The sequence below is a fragment of the Dermacentor silvarum genome, chromosome 1 (assembly GCF_013339745.2).
Source record: "Dermacentor silvarum isolate Dsil-2018 chromosome 1, BIME_Dsil_1.4, whole genome shotgun sequence".
In the NCBI taxonomy this organism is placed as follows: domain Eukaryota; kingdom Metazoa; phylum Arthropoda; class Arachnida; order Ixodida; family Ixodidae; genus Dermacentor; species Dermacentor silvarum.
Window position 1 is genome coordinate 422749148 of NC_051154.1, and position 21646 is coordinate 422770793.

Genomic DNA, 21646 nt, shown 5'->3' on the forward strand with positions numbered 1-21646 from the left:
AGATTTAGGGTCGTACTCGATTCTAACACGCACGCAATTTTTGGACCTGTTTTATCGTAAAAAAAGTGCGCGTTAGATTCGAGTAAATACGGTAAATATCAAATATTGAAGCTGATTTCCGAACAGGCCAGTGAGGAGGACATTGAAATTGGGTTACCACTTTTTAGAAAAAGAGAGAAATGAGAAAGAGAGAAAGAAGAACGGGAGAAAGAGAAAAAGAAAAAAAAGACAGGAAAAAGAGAAAGAAAAAGGAGAAAGAGAGAAAGAAGAACGGGACAGAGAGGAACGCGAGAAAGATCGGGAGTTAAGGAAAATGCAACTTGAGCTTGAAAGTAAACGCATGGAGTTGTCTCGAACGAGTGGAGGGGCTCTGGAACAATCAAGCAAGGCAGAATCATACCGCATGAACAGCCATTTGAAGTCAGAAACAACCTAGGGTTGTTCCTAGGAAATTTTGAAGGGACTTGCGAGAAGATGAACTTCGCTCCGAGTACATGGCCGCAGCGGTTGCTGTCTATGTTGCGTGTGAAGCTGCCGAAGTAATCGCCAGACTCAGTGTACAAGATGCATATGACTTCGTGAAGGTTAAGGCTAGCCTTTTGAAGAAGTACTGCCTTTCAGCCAAGGCTTTTCAGCAAAGGTTTAGAAGCACGGACAAGAAGCATAGCGAGAGCTATCCAGAGTTTGCATATGGCTTAAAGGCAAACCTAGCCGAGTGGTTGAAAAGCGCGTAAGCATAGGAGAGCAGAGACATGATCATGGAATGCGTGTCTGGAGCAGCTTTATAAGAGCATCACACAATCTGTGAAGCTGTGGGTGCAAGACAGAGGAAACATAAGCACTGTGGAAAGCGGGGCCGAGTTAGCCGAAGAGTATGCAATGCGTGGGAATCTGGGCGCCAAGGACGAAAAATTCGAATGGTCGAAATGGACCGCAGAAACAATTTTCGTTCAAAAAGGCATTGCAGACGAAATGACTGGAGCATGTAGATGCGAAGAAAAAGACATTGGAAAAGAGCGAGGGAAATCAAATGGCGAAACCATACAAGAAGAGCAGAAAAAAGAATTCGAATCTTTTAAACCGATCCGCTGCTATAAGTGCCACAAACTCGGACATATTGCTGTGAACTGCGGGAAGCCTAGGGTAATTTTTCCCTACGTGAACGAAAGATATGAGAACATGGTGCTTTTACGCCCATATCTTCACGACCTGCATGTTAATGGAAAACCATGCAGGGTGCTATGAGGCAGTCGGCTTCTTCGATTTTAGGAGTTCTGGCAGCCCGCTGGCAGCCAGACAGCAGCCAGCTAGTTCCGGTTCTGATAGGAAGTCACGTGGGCTGGGATCCCAAGACAACCCGAAGCTGCCAAAAGTTTGCAAAATCGAATGCCAGGGACAGCGCTGGCCGCGGGATAAATGTGAACATGCTACGAGCATGGCAGCGACCGGTGTGGGCGGCGTGCGTGCGGCGTAGTCGGCCCATTTCTGCGTTGCCAGCTTGAGCATATATAGCTGCATTCAGGAATATGATCACTTTTGCGAGATTTCGCGTGACTCGGCACAGGACGCGCACTGTGCAGCTCATTTTGCACAGCGCAACAAAGGGCGTGCGACGCGTGCGATTCCAAGACACGAAATCGCACCTAAGCAATCGCTCGAGGATGCCTGCTCGTATAGATCACGTTGGCCACCGGCGACATTTGACATCATTTGACAAGTAAAAGCAGGATATCGGGTATATCGGGTACGTCTTATACGCATAAAATTTCGTACATGCTTGAATTCGATTTCAGAAAGTTTCTTTCGGCAGATGGTGCTCCTCGTAATTCTCCTGTGCTGAAGGAGCTGAGGCTGCGGCTGGCGCGCGAAAATGCACGCCGCCTGTAACCAGCGAAAAGCTTCACATGAAAAATAGTATTGGTCGATCATGAGAGCAATAATAAAGCTAATATGTACGTGTGGGCATTACTCATCTCAACCAGTGCATTCCGTTAACATCAACAGCTTATATACGTATAGTTAGAATGCATCGGTTTCGAGCTGCCACCCAAGCATACGACGGAGAGACTGAGCAAACACGGGCCAGCTGCGATGCTTATGCTAAATGCAGAAAAAAGACATATCACCGCATATATGCGAGCAATGTGAAAACGGATACCACCAGAGAAAGACATGAACCGAAAAGGCACTGCAATGTGCAAGAATGAGCGTCTACAACTTCGACAACTTGCGTGGAACACGATGAAGGTACCATGCAAGCATGATCGAGAGCACAGAGCGCTGTTCACGGCCGGGAAGAAGCATTCACGGTACACAAAAAAAATAAAGCTTCAAATGGTTCACCGTTGCATGACCTCGCAAGGCGGAACGGTGCATTAGAACCCTAGTAAGATAACGCTAGAAGTAATGCAATCAGCGATCCACGCATCGCGCCGATAAGTACGTGAGCGCTCACTGAGACGTAGTCCAAAACCATGTCAGCCGGGGCAGCACGCACTAGCGTTCGACGCAAGCCAGTAGTGAGGTAAAAGTCCTCGAGCGCCTGCGTTGCAATTCGTCAAGTCCCCACAAAGATGGCAGCGAGCACTTATTGCCTCTTTTTGTCTGCTAGCCAGAGAACTTCCAGAAAGCAGCCAGACTAAAATAGTCCTGGCTGGTTCTGGCAGCCCGCGGGTAGCCAGAAGCGTCCAGCCCGAGTAAAACATACGCGCGGCGGAAGTGCGTCACGCGGTGGGCGGAGCAACCCGTGAAAAACGAAGGCACTCTGGCTGGCTCTGGCAGCCCGCGGGTAGCCAGAAGTGGAAAATCGAAGAGGCCCAGTGCAGCTACCATGGACATTGTCCATCCGTCTTAGTGGATGACTTCACTAGAGAAGTGGCATGGATTAAACAGGTTGCGGAGGAACATAGCGTGTGTCTGCCGATGGCAAAAGTAAAAAGCAGTGGGCCGTTCGGGGAGTTTGTGACTGAGGCTGCAGTTTCCAAATTCTTGTCGCTGCAGTACCTTAACATTTTTTTCTAATCGGTCGGCCCAATTACTGCGGGAAAAGGGCTGAAACTTGGAGAGGGTGTAGTACAGGCGTTGACGCGATCTCGAAGCTTGTCAAATCGCGTCGCTTTCCTCTGAAAATGCAAAGGCCACTCCTACAGAAGTAGCAAAAGAGGTAGCCTCGGCAACAGAAATTTAGCTAGGATCGAAGGAAGAAAAAGCGGTTGAGGGAATCCTGCCAGCTGACCAGCTCAACGAGTGTGTATCACAAGGCATGTGCCAAAGTTCATGCCTGCAGGGAGAGCCAGCTGACGCACTTGCAAACGAGACAGGGTCATTACTGTCACCGGCCTGGCCACAAAGAACTTTGATTGGCTCTTACACGGAGACAGAGAGTCGCTGGCAGCCGAGCAAAAAAATTATGCCAGCTTAGCTAAATTACATGTAACAGTTAAAGAAGGCATTGCTAGGTGCAATGTGACGCACGAGAAAGGAGGCTTGTTATATCAGCACTACAGAGACCAAAAGGGCAGGATCAATTGGTCGTACCTACTAAGTACAGGGAGGACCTACTGGGTCTCTGTCATGGAAATGGGTGGTCTGGTCACCTAGGCATAAACAAATCCAAGGAGAGATTGCTTATGGACTACTACTGGCCTGGCTGTTTCAAAGATGCTGAAAACTTCGTGAGGTCATGCGACGCCTGCCAGCGCTTGGGTAAACCAGGAGAAATATGGAAAGCTCCACTAAAAGTACTGCCCTTAATATCAGAACCTTTCAGACGACTTGTGACAGACACAGTAGGGCCTCAACCAAAGACAAAGTTGGGTTACAGGAACTTGTTTACCATGCTCTGGCCGGCCACAAAGTTTCTGGAGGCAATCCCTCTGAAAGAACTCAGCTCCACCGAGGTACCGTATTTACACGATTGTAGGTCGACCCATTTTTTCAAATTTTACAATCCAATGTTGGGGGGTCGACTTAGAATCGAAACCGAACCGTGTACCGCTAGTAGCGGCAAGAGAAACAAGAAATTAGGGGCGCTACGGCGTGGTTACAGCTTTGCACCTACGTTTCCATGGTTACGGTAGAAGCGTAGCGTATTAATTTACCGTATTGCATACATTTTGATTGTGCGCACCAGGAGCGCACGGCTCTTGTGGGAGCATCGATCATGGAAGAGCCGCCGTTTGGGGGGTATTGGTAGTTGGCGGAAGAGCCGCCGTTTGGGGGGTATTGGTAGTTGGCGGAAGAGCCGTCGTTAGGGGGGTATGGTAGTTGGCGGATGAGCCGTCGTTTGGGGGGTATTAGTAGTTGGCGGAAGAGCTTTTCTTTGAGATACGATTGTTTTCGACGGCCTCGTGCAACTGTCCCTTCTGCTGTTGTGCTGAATCGTCGCGCCTGTCATGAGTGCCAAGAACTTTCGGCGCTCGTTCACAGCAGCGTTCAAATGGGCTGCTATCCTCCATGCCGAGGAAACTAACAACTGCGCAGCGAGACGCAAGTTTGGAGTCAGTGAACGTGTGGTGCGGCAGTGGCGGCTTCAGCGCAAGGAAATTTGGCCTCCCTGGCTACTGTGTGCGGGTGGGTCCTCTCTGCGTGGGCGGCTGTACCTCGCGATGTCGTGGTGCGGTCGTTCGCGAAGTGTGGACTTGCACTTGATGACGACGTGCTGTAGGACCGCAGCAGCTATGATGGCAGCAGTGCCAGTGAGGTCGACTCTAGTGACAATGAGTAGTCTTAGCAACCCCGTCAATAAATTTCCCTTCTGTGAATGCACTCGCGTGGTTTTTCTCCCCCCCCCCCTTTTTTTTGATACATGCAATTTTGGGGGGGTCGACATACATTCGAGTCGACTTACAATCGTGTAAATACGGTAGTAGACGCACTTTTGACAGTATTCGCCCGAGTCGGATTTCCAGCAGAAATTCAGGCGGATCAAGGATCAGTATTCACCAGCTCATTGACTTCCACATTCTTACAAAAGTGCGGGATAAAGTTATACACGGTTCCGTCTATCACCCTCAGTCAAATGGCGTAGAGAGGTGGCATTCCATGGTGAAGTGAGTTTTGCGGGCACTCTGTTACGAGCACAAGGAGGACTGGGAGAATTGTCTTCCGGCGCTAATTTGCTTGCTTTGCGAATGGTTCTTCATGAGGCTACAGGGTTCTCGCCAGCAGAACTAGTGTATGGGAGGACACTCCGTTCACCACTCAGCATGTTGAGAGAGATGTGGAAGGAAAGAGTCAAACAGTGGTAGAGTACGTGTTAAAACTGCTAGAATGGCTAAGTACAACACAAGAACTAGTAGAAAAAATCATAGGCGTGGCACAAAAGAACGCCAAGCTCTATTACGACAGTAATGCGAGGCTTCGAAGCTTGAAAGCAGGGGACCACGTAATGATCCTCAAACCTTCAAGAAAAAATAAGCTTGAAATTCACTGGGACGGACCCGTCAAAGTGCTGCACAAATTTTCAGATACTAATTATGCTCTGAAAGTGCCCGGTCGCAGGAAGGTGAGAATATATCACTGCAACTTGATGAAGCCGTACGTGGAGCGGAGCGGAGTCGTTAACCTTACCATCAAAGAGCCTGAGGTCATTCATACCGAATTTAACAAATGTAAGCTGACCTCCAAATCAGAAATCAGCCGTGAAGAAGATGTCGAACACTTGGTAAGCACGGACGCTCTTAGACCCGAGCAGATAGACAAGCTAAAGGGGCGGCTAGGGGAATATCTCGGTATATTCAGCAATCAGCCAGGTAGAACTGAACTAATAATGCATGAAATAGAGCTGATATCAACTGAGCCAGTAAGTCAAAGCCTTACAGAGTGTCTCCACGACTGAGAGAAATCATGGAGGCAGAGATACAGTGCATGCTAGAGTTGGGAGTTATCGAGCCCGCTGAGAGTGACTACACATCATCGCTAATACTTGTGGAAGTCCCTAATAAGGACCCTCGTCCGTGTGTTGAATACAGGAAATTAAATGCCATCACTAGGGATCAGCTGTACCCGATACCCAACATTGAGGAACGAATCAAAAGAGTCAGCGATGCGAAATACATTTCCACTCTAGATCTCGTGTGGAGATACTAGCAAGCTCCCCTTTCTGAAAGTGCCAGTCGCTAAGCCGCATTTATTTCGCCTGTAGGCACTTTTTGCCCTCTCTTTCTTAGCTTCAGGCTGAAGAATGCGCCGTTTAGCTTCTCTAAGCTGATGAATATTCTACTAAAAGACTTGCAGGAGTTCACTTTGCCATATCTTGATGATGTTGCAATTTTTTCTGACAGCTGGGAACAGAACGTATCGCACCTCAAGCAGGTGTTCTCGCGGTTGAAGGAAGCAGGCTTAACAATGAAGGTGGAAAAGTGTAGGTTTGGCGGCTCCCAGGTTACTTATCTGGGCCATGTTGGCGGCTAGGGCACGAGACGGCCAGCCGAGCTGATAACAGCTACGATTGGAGATGTTTCACAGCTGCGCACGAAAACAAACATTCGTTCTTTCTTGGGGTTTGTCGGGTACTATCAACGGTACATTCTGAATTATTCTCAAATAGCAAGTCCACTAACAGACGCACTCCGAGAGGGTGCACCAAGTAGCGTGCACTGGGATAAGGACAAAGAGAATTCTTTCCAAGGTTTGAAAACGTTATTAGTTTCTCACCCTGTGCTTCGTGCTCCAGGCTGTACAAAGGAGTTCATAATTCAGTGCAACACAAGCGACCGGGGAATGGGCATGGTACAGTGTAGACCGCTTATAACGTAAGTCGCCGGAGTCACGAATATCTGCACTATAAGCAGTACCGTACTATAACCAAAACAACGATTTTCAAGCCCTGCACGTATGCAAAACATGTAGACCAAGCATGTAGACACGCTTTGTACTATCGCGCGCACATCGCGATTACGTTTTCACCAGTGAGCTGGCGCAAACATAATCGCGATGTAGCCGGTGCTCTTTTAAGTTCAACAGCTTTGCACCGAGTCAAAACGAAACAACAGTTTGCCGCAACCGCTGCGGAAAAAACCGTGACCGCTAATGACGCGATTATGAACGGCGACTTTGCGGTGCTGAAGGCACGCGCCCGACGCACGCACCAATTCTGGACGAATTAACTACCGTTCGCTGCAACTGCAGTCGAAACCACGGTCGCTATCTATGCGATCATTGATGGCGACTACGCAGTTTTTTTGGCACGGGGCCGACACGCGTACCGAGTAAAAACGAAACTACTGTTCGCCGCAACCGCTGCGGAGAAAACCGCGACCGCTATTGACGCGATCGTGGATGACGTCTACACAGTTACGAAAGCCCGCGGCCAACGCGGTGTTATGCACAGCGCTAAATGCAAGAATACAGGCTTTAAAGACACAAATAGGCTCGAAGCGTACCGGCGTTGCTCTCATTCACGTACGTTTTCAACTGATGGCCGTGGCGATGCGGACTCCGCCGCTACGTTTCGGTTGGACGCTAGCGCAATTCTTGCTCTTATGCGGCGCACATTTGCGGCGCTCCTCGAGCTACGAAAGTAGTCCAAATTAACCAATGTGCGGCCAAATAAGTCCGAATTAACAAGAGTTTTACTGCATTGAATAATGCACACGTCAGCCGAGAGCACGCACCTTGTTGAGAAGCGTGCTCGCTGCCGCCCTTGTCGGCGAGATTTTCCTGCGGAAGCCGCATTATAACCGGTATTTCGTCTCACGCGCCTGCACTGTAAGCGGTATGCGTATACATGGAGTGCTATGGGAAAATTAACGGGGGTCTGAAAAGACCGTACTATATCCGGTCCTGCACTATAAACGGTTACGTTATAAGTGGTCTATACTGTACTTTGTCACGTCGGTGATGATAACGAGGAACATCCTATTCTCTATGCCAGCCGTAAACTCACTGGGAGAGGAAGCCTATAGCACTTCAGAAACAGAATGTGCCTGTTTGGTTTGGGCAGCCCAGAAGTTGTCGTGTTACTTGTATGGAGCGAAATTCATCTTCGAGACTGACCACTTAATCAAATGTCATCAACAAATGGCCACTTGCCATAGCAATGCAGATGGTTTGAACAGGCTAATTTGAAACTTGTTCTGCATTTAGGGATCCCGATTGAATTTTTTTTGCTCTTTGTTTTTATTTGAAGTTTGAAAGTTTATTTAACATAAGTAAATAATACAATTAGAAAGTACACACTTTTGGGACCCAACAAATTTGTTAAAGGGTCCCTACTGATTGTTATAAAGGAAAAAGCACTTCTATGGCAGCTGTTATTTTATACTCAGAAATCACATAAAAAAAGCAGCTGAAGTAACTAAAAATAAAGAAAAGCAAAAAGCAAAACAAAAAGAGAAAATACAGTAGCACAGAAATATTTAACACATAAGTAATAAATTTTTGTTAAGCTATTGTTAAGCCAAGACGATCCCCTTTCTTTTAGCAGAGCTCCATCCATGATTGCTAGCTTTGTCGGCATGAAATTCCTTCTAAATTTGAGTAGCCAAATGCAATATTTGTTGCTTCTTTGCGTACACGTTTTCTTTGAAGCCTGGTGGGTCTAAAGCGGAATCCAAGATATTCGTTGCGTTGCAGAGCCATGTTGTCAGATGGCATTCGCTTTGCTGCTGCCTGTCATTGTGAGAAGTTTTGGATGTATGTCAGCATTTCGCTGCTGGTTGCTGTAAGCCAAGTCATCCCCCTTGCCACCAGCCATTTTCTTCCTGCTCAGCAGTTGTCAGCACTGCCGGTCGAGATTTTCCGGGCCGTGGAGGAGCCCGGATGATCTCGTTTTATTCTAGCAACGATGCGAGGATGTTCTCGTTTGAGTGCCCGGATAACGGCTCTGGCTTTTGGCCCAAGGTCACTTGGAGGTCGCCAACAACGGGAGCTAAAAGTATTTCATGCTTAAAACAATATGATTATGAGGCACGCCGTAGCGCGGAGTTCAGAAGCAACTTTGACCACTCAGGGTTCTATCGTGTGCACATCAATCTAAGTACACTGGCGATTGCGGCAGGTTTCTGTGGGCGGGAGGTTTCTAGCACTTAGCAGTCACGAGATGACGAGAATTGCAGCTTCCGCACTGCTTGTGTGCAAAATAGAAACAGGATCTGCTGTTTCATTCAGTAAATAAAAGCATGTTGACGAAGTAAGCATTTGTTTATTGTTTTTTGCTACCGTGAATAATTCGATATTTGGTGAATTCGGACATTTTTTTTCGGTCCCGTGAAATCAGAATTAATGCAGTTTTACGGTATTTAAAGTAGAGTCAGCAATAATTCTAAGATCCCTTGTGATGAAATGTTGTAAGGTGTGCCCGTGCAATAAGCACTGAAAACTGTCATTCTTTCTTGGCATGCCTTGGTTGCGATGCTGTCTTGTTTTGGCTCATAACGATTGCACCCAGTCTGGACCAAGTGGATTGCACATCGCTGTCAAAGTAGCCTGCCCAACACCACCGTTGGCCCTAAACATGTTGCACATTACGCCTAGCCTTTTCTTTTAGGAGAGGGGGTTCCCTGTCACCAACATGCTTGAGAACCCCTGTAGACTATACCTGAAAAGCTCTTTTCCTTTTTCTTTGTAAGAAAATGTTTGCTTATTAGTGCAAGAAAAAAGAAATCAAACTACCACACTGGTCATGTCGGGGGCAATATGTGGGCACCATGTCATGCAAGAGTGAAACTATCCCCGGAGGTGATTGACCGAGCATACAGACCCAGGTTTGCTGCTCATGTAACTTGTACACAGGTCACTTAGCAAAAGGAAGTGTCATAATAAGCACCTGCGCATGCAACACAGTGAAATACAAAAGTAGATATTCTTTACATGTGATACAGTAACGTCAGTACACAACCATATGAGCCAGCATTGCTTCTCTAACACCACTTTAAAACAGGAGCGTTCCTTACTAATTCTGGCGATGCTCTAGTTGAAATATGTTCATTCCCTTTAAAATGGTCATCAGTAATCAACCACCAGGAGCTGCTGTCCAGGAAGTTGCAGTGTCTTTACAGTCTTCTAAGATCTTACTACATCTGCAGTCCTCACTAAATGACCCACTCCTAAAGATCAACTGCACTGCATAATATAGTACATGTGATTCCCTGCTGTGCAGAGTGTGCGAGTGGCACACTCCGGTGTATTAGGTGAACGACTTCTGCTAGATTAGAGATAAAGCACCCAGAAGCATGCGCAGCACTGCACGTATTACTTTTCATGAGTGGCAACATTGATAAGCACTTTCGTTTATCCAATTATACATGCGGGAAAGTGGCTTACCAAGTGGCGTGACAAATCACCTGGTTATTAGCCCACACAGGTAATTCCACAGCCCAGTGTCACAGCACCTTAAGGCCATGCACACACACACGGAAAAACAAAGGTGCTTACCAACATCTACACTCGTTAAAAGCAATGGACGCAGACCTGCATGCAATTAGGCTGCACGCGCTCTTGTGCGCACTATCTTTGACTCAGAAGCCACTACCAAGCATCACCCACATACACCGCAGCCGGCCGCTCATGTATTTTAACTGGCAGTAACCCGCACTGTACTATGCAGCAACAACACTATCACCCTTTATGCGAAAAATGCGCTGCGAGGTGCCCTACAGCCTAGAAAACTTAAATTCTTCCCATAAATAATTTACAAGGGTAGCTAACATTCCGCACGCTCACCTTGTCTTTTGAAAACAATGCCCGACTTCCTCCCTCTGCACGGTTCTTCTGTATTAAGTTGGCGAGCGCTGTCACACACATCTGGCTAAAATCTGAAAGACACAAAAGATGGACGCCTTAAGAAATGCTTGAAACCAGACATCATTCCAGAAACTAAAAAAAAATGGGCTAGTTTTATTGAGGCATAACCTTTGCTGCTAGCACACAACTAGGTCAGTTGAAGTGGCTGAAGAGATACAGCTGAACCTCGATATAACGAATACAAGTACAGTAAAAGCTCGATGATACGAATCTCACGGGGTCACGAAAAATATTCGTATTAGCCGAAATTCGTATCATCGAAACACAATTAAAACTACTGTCGAATCTCGATAATTCGAACTCGAAGGGGCCCGAAAATTTGTTCGAATTAAAAGGACGTATTTTTGAAGTATTCGTGCACCATAGCACGATGCACGAACGGTGCGAGTCGTGAAATATCGTGGCGCGCAAGCGCATAGCAAGCGCGGGCCACGAAACTGCCCACGCCGGCTAAAGGTCGCTTCCCGATAAGGACAGAAAACGAAGCTTCAGGGAGCGAGCGGGCGGCGCCGGCACGCGGGTGCGCGCGGAGACCGTCGAAGGTGAGGGAGGAGGGCGGCTGGGAAGCGGATTTGCCCGCGTCAACTCCGCCGCTTCGGTGGCTCCCCTCGCCCTCCCTCTCAACTCCCTCGCAGCTCTCTCACCTTCGACTCCGTGCGCACATCTCCGTGCGCGCCCGCCGCCGTGCTGGCGCCAGCTTATTTTAGCCGCCCCCTGAAGTTTCGTTTTCTGCCGTTATCGGGAAGCGGGCGTTTGTGGGCGTGGCAGTTTCGTTGGCCCGACTGTGCCTCCGCCGCTGCTTCCCTCTGCGCTGCTGCCGCAGCGTGCAAGGTCAACATGTGACTAGAAAATAGAGGAGAAGGGTTCAGTGCCATCACTCTAGTCGGCACGTACACGCTTGTTGCGGCGCGATGCAGAAACGGCGACCTTGCAATTTGAGAGAGGGGGAAATTTCCGCCGCGGGTTCTTTTTTTTTTCCCGTTCCTTCGCGCGCGGCATTGAGGGGTCTCTCCTGAGCTTTTGCTCTACGGCGGTGTCGGAGCAATGCCGGTCGGAGGTGCCGCCGCGTTATTTGGCGCGCTGCTAATAGCATTGTCGGTGCGCGGTATGTTCGAAATAAGCGTGTTCGAATTAACGAGATTCGACTGTAGCTAAATTAAAGAGTCAGAGGTGAACTCACTCAGGCACATGTACGTAAAAAGCATTTATTTCTTGAAGCGCCACCGCTTCAAACTCTTCGCGCCCAGTCGCGGAGTCCGCGCTGTCCGGCACCACGCCTCCCCACCAAAAGAGGAGAGAAAGCGCGTGACTGCGCGCTGTTCTCTTTCGCGGCCGTCGGTGGGGCGGCGTTTATTCGTATCAACCGACGCAGGCTGAAAATCGATTCGTAACAACCGTTCTCTAGCACGTTGCAAAGTAATGGGGCTCGGCCGGGACCACAGAAAAATTCGTATCATCCGGAAATTCGTATTAGCCGTGATCGTATCATCGAGCTTTTACTGTATAACAAATTATCAGTTATAATTTAGTAAATCTAACCTGTTTGCATATATGCTTATAATGAATAAAGCATATAATGAAGAGATGTTACTTTATTATAATACGGTTTCATTCTATGAGCTCCTATAGCTAAACGAGAGATCTTATCGCAAGATACAGATATACCTTTTTGTGCCACAGGAAATGACCACTGGAAGCCTTGTTATACACCGTACCTTCCGGATTATAGTCAACACCAGACATATAGTCCACAGGATGAATTTGGGCTTCAAACAAAAACATATTTTAGGTAGTCCGCACCCACTGTATAGCCCTCAGGGGCAAACTTCGACCGTATGCTCATTTTTCAACCACTACACAGTAGGTACGAAAAAATTTTATTGTCAACTAGGAAATGCCTGGATCCTTTGTTATACGGCATATAGGAGTCAATTCTAAAACCTGTCATAATCACTCTCGTCGGGACTGTCGGAACAAAGCAAGTCAAGCATGTAGAATTGGACAAAAGATCTTAAAAAATAAAATCATGTATAGATAGCCTAGATAGCCTGCATCCTAGTATTATTTCAAAAGTTGACAATTTGAGCCATGTCCCCCTTTGAAGGAGACCTAGAACACCCCAATTTGCCCTTTCCTGCGCACTTCAAAAATGAAATCGATGAGGGTAGCTATAGGGGCTTGTCAGTATGGCATATCCTATTTTGTTGTAGCACAAGCTGAACGACAAGGCAACAGAAAGGTGTGTCAAATGTGCCTTTCTGTTGTCCCAGGCATTCAGCTTGCGCTACAACAAAATAGGACACTTCAATAACTAGCGGTACCTTGTGTTCTTTATGGTGGCAAATTGTGCAATAAGCCCGTCTTTGAATATAAAAGTCACCATTAACAAGTCATCTCAACCGCTGTGCTGTACTTTCACAGGTTGATCGGCAAAAAAAAAAAAAAATATTTGAAGCACCACTGCTCATGAACGGTTGGGTATCACAAACATCATATGTGCTTCTGCAGACTTGATCAAGCAGTGTCTGCAATGACGAAAGGTGACATATAGTGAACAGAAAACAAAGAAATCCACAAAAGAGGTGTTGCACAGCCCCTTTAAGATAGCTGTCCCACAACCGCTTAGCGTAATGCCTCCACCAACTGCCCAACAAAAGAAGTATGTGGAGAGGATCAACCATGAACAGACATACTACTGGTCATGATCAAATTACTAAGCTTTCAAAGTTCAAAACCCTTTGGGCCACTCACTTGACTGCTTTTTGGAGAAGTTCTCGTTACCAGCTGGATTGCACAGCTTGCAGGAGAAAGTGTAGTTGGTCATAAATGGAACGCATTTCCTGAAAAAAAAAAAAAGATGTGCTTGTGAAACTATGTGCAACAAGGACAATAGCAGCCATGTGCTTGCTGTTGCCGAATTTTTGTTTCATGTACACTGTGCTCCAAAACACAAATTATATTGCACAAATGGAATTATCTGATCCTTGCCGCACTGCAGCACCATTTACGGCTACAGCATTGTTGCTGGAGATGAGTTGATCATCCCTGTACCAGAGGCTCTCCACATGGTGGCCATTATGACATCAGTGAAAGCTATCTAAGCAATAGAACCCACTGGCAGAAACTAAAACTCGGTACTCTTGAACTGTCTTCCAATATGAGAGAAACCATCACTGCCCACAGGAAAGGCAGGTACTTTCAACAGCTCACAAACTTTCAACATGGCGAACAGCAAAGATGACAACACAAGTGATAACAAGACAGATGCACTAAATAAGAATTGATCTTTCTGAAGTCGTACAGTACATAAGGCAGAAAACTCATAATGCTATCTATAAGTTGCTCAGCCTGCCAGCCAGGAAATGCAGTAAATACAAAATCCGACGGCGAGGTGATACATGACAAAAAGAAATGACAATATTACTGCCCCCCCCCCCCATACATGTACTTTTTTTTTCAGTTGTTCCTTAGTTGGATTGTTTTCACAAGTTTACAAATCTTTCTTTTTTTTGTCCATTTCTTGCTGTAGTCTTTTTTTGCATTTGTTGTGTTGTTGGTCCTTTTCTAGTTTTACATCGGTTAAATAGTGTTATTTTTTGCAATATATGACCTCACCCTCTGATTATCTTGCTTTCACTACCTTTTCTTGTTGAGTGGCCAAGCAACTTAAATAGTGTGGTGCTGTTGTGTTTTCTGCCTTATATACTGTATGACTCAGAATAAAAATCAGCTGCTAGTTTAATAGAAGGCGCGAGTTGAAAGACTGGTTGTTTCACAAGAAAAAAAATTTAATTTTTGCTCGCCATGCCCATGCCTCCTACTCAAGATGCATAAAGTGTAACAGAACAATTTGAACAAGAAGAAGCTTCAAAAAAAGTGCACGAGACGTAGTCATAGCGCCTTGCAAAGCTATAAACCTGGTCCTCCTTGAGAGCCTGCCGTTAAAAAATGGCCACCAGTTGTCACTTTGACGGAGTTCGAGAAACAAAAATGCTAGAATGAAAAGCATGTATAGCATACCTGATCAAGCAGGCTATGTGACTATTTGTCACAGCCCCATTTCAAAGAGGATGCCAATAAATCATTATCATCATATAACCTGTAACCAATCAATTATGATGACCAGCAATCAAAACGAAAAAAAAAAGAACTTTGTTTCGCAAGCCGCAACTGTCTACCAAACTACTCTTCAGTGTGTGTTGTGGGAACAGCTTGGTACACTTGCTGTCAGCTTGTCAATAGCCCCCCCCCCCCCCCCCCCAGCGCTGCATATCACAATTCAGGGCTCTGATCACTTCTGCTTAATTTTAACACATTAGGCTTTCTTTTTCTACTTTTTGTTATTAATGAAATGGCATCCTTTCTCAATATGATAATAGCGATTCATTTTATACTACTCGTAAGTTTCCCTGACTGAATTTAGAAAGCACAGATGTATGCAAGGTTTACACACAGCGTATGAAGCCCATTAGAGCTGCGTTTCCATGAATGCAACAGCAGTGAATTGTATTCACCTCAACCACGACACATTCCATATCAACAATACAATGCGCTAGGTAATCGGAAGTAATGAGTGAAGTGAAAGGGAATTGGATGAGACAAACCACATCCGATCCCCAATCCCATGATGCACTGATTTCCCGAGATACACTCGGGACATCAGTCGCATTCACACAAAAAGGTGGAAATTGAATAGAATAACCACTTTACCATGGCACTGGCACATACACAAAACCTATCTGCCATACAAGCACGGCACCTCAAGAGCAGAAAAGTGAGACCAGATTTGTCCAACATTTTTTTTTTACTGGTCATGAAACTACAGCCCCTATCAGTGGCCTGCATACCAGACCCTTCATCACACCAAGCATCAAACACAACTGAAAGAATGCCATATTTTTGCATAAGTCCTCCTCTATTTTAGAATTTGAGAACTGTGCGAATCAACTATATGTGTGAATGTACAACCCCTTCCCGGCTGTCTACCGCACGGGAGCAGTGTGCTTCTGAGACGCTTGGCGTGGCCTGCCGGTAGAAGCTAGAACAACATAGAGTCAAGCGCCTTTATAACGAAATGCTTGGGACCTCCACATTCCTTCATCATACATGTCTCTTCATTGTAAAGATCAAGCACCTTACTGCTCGCAATGTAACTGACTAAGCACTGTTCAGCAAACGAAAACCTTTATTTAGCATAAATTTAATATGAAAATGTAACATGAACCTAAATATAATACTCAACTGTGAAAGAAGTCAACAATTTTTTTCTACACACTTCGTGCGGCGGGATGTGTGACTTCAGCCAACCTTATGGCATCAAGGTTCGTGATGTGCTGCACAGCAAAAGCCGATGGCAACACAAGGTATAACTGTAGTGCGTCTAATGCTGCTGTTGACCTTTCTACACTTTTAATCTCATTCCACACAAGTTCCACTAAGTAACTGGGACATTTGTTTTCAAATATGTTCCACTTAGTTGGTAGAACCTGTGTCGAACAAGACTAAGATGTTCCTATTAGTGAAACCTACACAGAACGGTATTAGGAGTGATACACAGCAACAGTGGCAAGAAGCTCGACCAAAGGAAGAGCCGAAGCTCAAGGACATTCATTCCGCATAGGTTAAGTGGAACATTTTTTTAAACATGTTCCACTCAGTGGAACCTGTTTTCAAAGAGATTAAGAGTGTACATAGTCAAAATTTTTGGTTCCTCTGCAGACTCTTTATCACTGTTGCGTTCATTAACCTTTGCTAGGTAGTCTAGTTTTCCTTTTCTTCTTGCCAGCAGGCCGCGCCAGTGCTACCCATGATAGTGCTTGACCATACGGCCCACTGGGCTTTTATAATTTTTTGCATTGGCAGAAAGGAGTTACTGTGGAGTCTGAACCTTCCCTCCTGGTCAAATAGTACTGTTATCAACCTGCACTTCCATGTGCAGGTCCCTATGCAGCACTGCATCTCAGTGGCAGCTGTGGAGGGCAATGACGGGGGAGTGATGTTGCGTGGAGCATTCATCGTAAAGGAACAAATTAGCTGTCGGGGACAGAATTCCTTCAATATATAGGTAAATTCGGTTGTGTTTGATATAGAGGCATTCAACATACACCCAAAGACAGATAGGAATTCAGCCAGGACCTATGGAATCCTTCGTTATAGAGGCATTCGACTGTAGCTGCTTATGAAAATGCACTGCCAGGTGGACAGGGCTTCGTCACTTGTAGCGATAGCCATGTGCATTGTGCAGCTCGCCCATTCTGATATGTTCTGCCTGATGACGGGGGGAGTGAGGATAGGTGCCAGGTGGCAGGAACGGCTCTTTATCAGTGTGCACCCTAGCGCGACAACACAAATGGTCATCACGCGACAAAAAAAAAAAAAAAACTAGTGCATGGGCATCCTGTTATCGGGCAGAATAACATAAAGGGGTAGATGCACAAGGCACATGGCTATGACCACGAGTGGCGACGCCATGTCCAGCTGGCAGCACATACTCTGAAGTAACTATTTCACTTCACTTTCCTGCAGTGGGCTGTGCCAACCGTATCGTAAGCACACTGCTCCCATGCTCCAAAGAGCCGTGATTGAGGCTGTTGATCAATGGCACAAGCCCTTTGATCAATGCCGCACTCTGTCAAGGTCATTTTGGGCACTATAGCAGGCTCTCTCAAAGCCCTACAACTTGGTTTCATCAGCAGACAAAAAGAAAGTAATGACGGACTTTGCTGAGACATTCCAGGAACTTCATATCACATGACGAGAGTAAAACACAAAAGTCATAATCTTCAGTTGTTAGCCATGCAGGAATATAAAATATTGTGTGTTGACATGAGAAATGCCTGCAGCTACACTAACTTGCATATAGGCACGACCGTGCACTGACAATATAACAATGCAATGTTAAAAAAAAATTAATGCATAAGCCTGAATATGAAACAAACATCTTACCCAAGCGGTAATGACAAACATGTGTCATGAAACCACTTGAGGCAGGCAATACACTGGAGTTCAACGACGTTCATGTTGCGCCCTTTCCCACTGAAAGATACAAAACAGGGTAACGGGTCACCAACGCAATATAATCGCAGCATTCTTACGGATTCCTGCACACCTGTTGCTAATGACAGACAAGAGGAGCACAAAATTCCGATGCAGTTTTGCGACACCACGCCCAGAGCAAGCAGAAACCCTTAGGTAAAAGTAACGACTGACCAGTTGAGCTGAATCACTCCTCAATGCCTACGCGGCAGCACTTCGCTGTTGTTTGTTAATTATGTGTTCAACCATGTTACGAACAGGAATAGTACGGTAACCCAGGTAAACTAGCCGGCTCCAGTAACACACTTCCCCTGAGAGAACACCGAACTTAATTCGTGCATAGAATCGATACGTGAAAGATTTTGCATTTTCACTTCACATTACCAATAGCACTGTTGATCCGAGCTTCTTGAAGCGTCGGAAGCCAGCTTAGAACCATCAGCGCCTTCCAGGCCGTTGTTCGCCTGTGCAGACGGTGGCTGATCGCTGCTCGTGGTCTCAGACGAGGCGGGATCTTCAAGATTTGACTCCTCCTCCATGGGAATGTCCCTGGCGCAGTTGTCGCTTTCCTTCGCCACCTTGTCGGCATCCGACTCAATGCTGCTAGCTTCGTCAATTATTTCGTCGCCTTTCATTGTGCCCTGGGAATTATCATCCGTGTCCACGTTTTCAGACCTCTTGCACCCTGGCAACTCCGAGCCTTGTGCTTCGGCACCAAGGCTACTCGACAAAGTCTGCTCACCTGACTCCGTACTCATTCTAGACAAACCGAAGACGTTGAAAGTTGCTCGCTCAGATGTCGTCCTGAGATATATTGTACAACACTCAGTCAAGTGCCACGGCCACGTCGCGTAACGAACAGGGCGCGCGGCAACTTACAGCACATCACCGCACGGGTGGCTGTTGCCGCCGACGGTTGCGTTTGACGCCATTTTCGACGCTTAGAGCTAGTGGTGCCCCCTCACTATGATAGCGTACCCTCACTAACCAAAACACAATATGCTGCTAAGAACAAAAACAGCGCAAGAAACAAAATAAAGAAATGTGTGCTCATGTGTGTTTGTGTCTCTTTTTGTCCCATTTTTTAAAGTTGTTTTTGTTCTTAGCATTACGTACCAAGTAGCCTTGCTGGTCACTAAACAAAGTGACGCCAAAACGTGGCGGCCATGACGTCATTCTAAACTAGTAACCACAATGATGGTAATTGTACTTATAGCAGCATTATATTAACTAGTACCCCGAATTCTCAGTTCTAGACGACTTAATTGTACATTAGTGCCTCTTTGTGACCTGTTTTCGACTCCTAAAATTGTTTGATGCAGCCAACTAAAGCATAGCCTTCAAGATTTGTTTCTGCTACGCTCAAGAGGAGCTGGATTTGTACAACCATGGCGATCACTTCTTGGAACATATTGAGAATATGAGGCTCCTAGCAACAAAATTTAAAATCATGATTTAACTCAGAAACAACTACAATATGCCTAATTTTTTAAATATTTTGAAAGCTACTTTTATTTATTTTGTGTTTTTTTTTAATTCCAGTTTCGGTTTTACTTCAACATATTCTCGGCGGTGAGAGGACGCTACGGGCGTTAAACTCACCTACGTTATAATCGACTATGGAAGACTGCCCCCAAAACAATATAGGTTTTTACGTTACGTGCCGTGCACCTCATTCACCAGCACCTAAATCTCATTTCATCATCACTCAAAACGATCCAGCGCTGTCATTTTTCAAGCGCTGGAATGTGAACAGTACGTGTTGGTGCATTATTATCAGCATGGTCATCTTCGTAACAGGTAAAAACCACTCGTTTCATCATCCGGTCTAATAGAGTCCGTCATTTTTGCTCACAAGGAGCGCAAGTCTTCGCAAAAAATTTGCTCCTCTTTCGAGTGTTCCCGTTTCGCTATGCGCTACGAAAATTCCGACTTGTGGCTTCTCTGCGTGGCTTTAATGCTTGCTGTGCTGCATGCTTTACAGGAGGTCCGAAGACGCCACAGCCTTGACTGCGTGTAGCGGGCCGTGGCAAGAAGTATTTAAGATAGTGAATAATCGTAAATTTTTAACGCAATGTATTGTACTATATTCGACTCCCGTTACTCTTCATGTACGACGTGGAGCAACGGCCGCAAATCATTGACAGGTGACGCTGGCGCGAACAGCTGAGACGCAAGCCTGCACTTACCGAAGAGTTGTGGCCTACGTACTTAATTTCTTCGCGTTAGTAGCGCCGGTGAATCGTTCACTGCAGCGGCGGGCATTTTTCATCGCTAGTAAAAGCTTGCGGAATTAAGAGGTTGTACATGTGCACGTTTAATTAATTACTTTAGATGTGACTGATCAGCGCTGGTCTAGCAGTGTTTAAAGCTGCATATATGCGCCTCGATCGTGTACTGCCGGACTCGAGTGCGCAAAGGTCCCACTCTGTGTACCTCTGCGCTGGCTATCCGGATAGCAGACTTCAGGACATCATTGTTTGTTGCGTGCAGCTTTATTGCTGTCTCTATTCGTATACGTGTCACCGTACATTTAATTCCTTGTTCAACGGGTGCTTGCGAACACTGATTTTGTTCTATTTCCGTCACTACCTTTTACAACATCATTCGTTTTGTATGTGTGTCCCGTGGTGCAAAAAGACGGCTTTGAAATATTTACTTACGATTTTCTTTTCCCGGTTTGAGCATGGAAACTCAGTTTGCCAGAAGCATATGAAACGAAAAGTACCATATATCCACCACACATTTATAATTTTCGACGCAGGTAGGTCGAAAAATTACCTCAGTTCTTGGTTATTGTTATTATTTATAAATCATTGTCCTCTGCCATCCTTCCTGGCGACTGGCTAAAGGCACGTGTCATGCTGACACCACAAAAAGGGTGACGCTACAAATTACCGCGTCTATACGTCACTAACGCCTTCTTGTTTGCATGCTACTAGAACGCATTATAGCCAAAGAGATTAACAATTTCCCTTACTGATAGAAATCTTCTCTCTCGCTTCCAGCATGGTTTTTGAAAAGGTTTTTTTTTTTTCTACTCTTACCCAAGTACCGTCATGAACAGCATCGCAAGTGTTCTTGACAGGTCGGGGCAAATCGACGCCATATTTTTGGATTTTAGGAAAAATTTTGAATTTGTCTCACACTCTCGGGCTTATCAAAAAACTTGAACTGTTTAACCTACCAATTTACATAATTACTGCGTTCATAAATAACCGCTAGCAGTTGGGTGAAATCGATAATTTTTTTTCGGGTAGCTCTCCGTTACTTCGGGTATCCCACAGGGCAGTGTATTGGGACCGTTATTTTTCCTAATTTATATTAATGACATTATGAACGAAATAATCCGCCCTAAGAAATGAGATTGTTCGCTAATGATTGTGTGCTGCCTAATGAAACAACTTACCATCAATACCAAATAATACTTAATTCCGACCTCCAAAACATTGTATCTTGGGGGCAGTGAATGGAACATGGAAGTAAAGGCTAACAAAACAGTTTTCATGAAAATTGCAAACGAAATTAACAAACTGTCCTTTGCCTACAGCTTTGCGTCCGAGCCTTTCACGAAGGTTAATATAAGCATCTTGGGCGTCACAATAGGAAATAACTTATCCTGAAATATGCACGTTTCTAACGTATGTAAGTCGGCTTTCCAAAAACCTTGCTTTCTCATATATATAAATCACTACAGGCTCCCCCAGACACAGTTATTAGCTTATTAATGACTCATCCGAACTAAAGTGAAAATGCATGCGCTGTATGGGATTCTATTACACCCTGTTCATCACCACAGGCCTGCAATGTCATTGTCCTATGTTCACTGCGAAAGTAAAATCACGCGTACAACTTATATTGTGCA

The 21646-nt window shown here is 45.7% G+C and overlaps 2 protein-coding genes across 3 annotated transcripts in view; one reads left to right on the plus strand and one right to left on the minus strand.

The window, feature by feature from the left end:
• The window catches only part of LOC119437628 (set1/Ash2 histone methyltransferase complex subunit ASH2-like), a 162531-nt gene extending 143819 nt beyond the window's left edge, over nucleotides 1-18712 (minus strand). The window contains exons 1-5 of one of the 2 annotated variants that reach the window (XM_049660748.1): nucleotides 18524-18712; nucleotides 18166-18422; nucleotides 17692-17781; nucleotides 13498-13586; nucleotides 10666-10757 (exon numbers count right to left, since the gene is read on the minus strand). In XM_049660748.1, the coding sequence (XP_049516705.1) occupies nucleotides 10666-10757; nucleotides 13498-13586; nucleotides 17692-17781; nucleotides 18166-18416 (522 nt within the window). In that variant the 5' untranslated portion in view covers nucleotides 18417-18422; nucleotides 18524-18712. Of the gene's footprint in view, nucleotides 1-10665; nucleotides 10758-13497; nucleotides 13587-17691; nucleotides 17782-18165 lie in introns of both variants that reach the window. The other variant, XM_037704621.2, reaches the window with a different exon arrangement.
• Nucleotides 18713-19401: 689 nt separating this feature from the next.
• LOC119437629 (uncharacterized) overlaps nucleotides 19402-21646 on the plus strand; it is an 11130-nt gene continuing 8885 nt past the window's right edge. Inside the window, exon 1 of the mRNA XM_037704622.2 lies at nucleotides 19402-19581. Coding sequence (XP_037560550.2) covers nucleotides 19563-19581 — 19 coding nt within the window. The 5' untranslated portion in view covers nucleotides 19402-19562. The remainder of the gene's footprint in view (nucleotides 19582-21646) is intronic.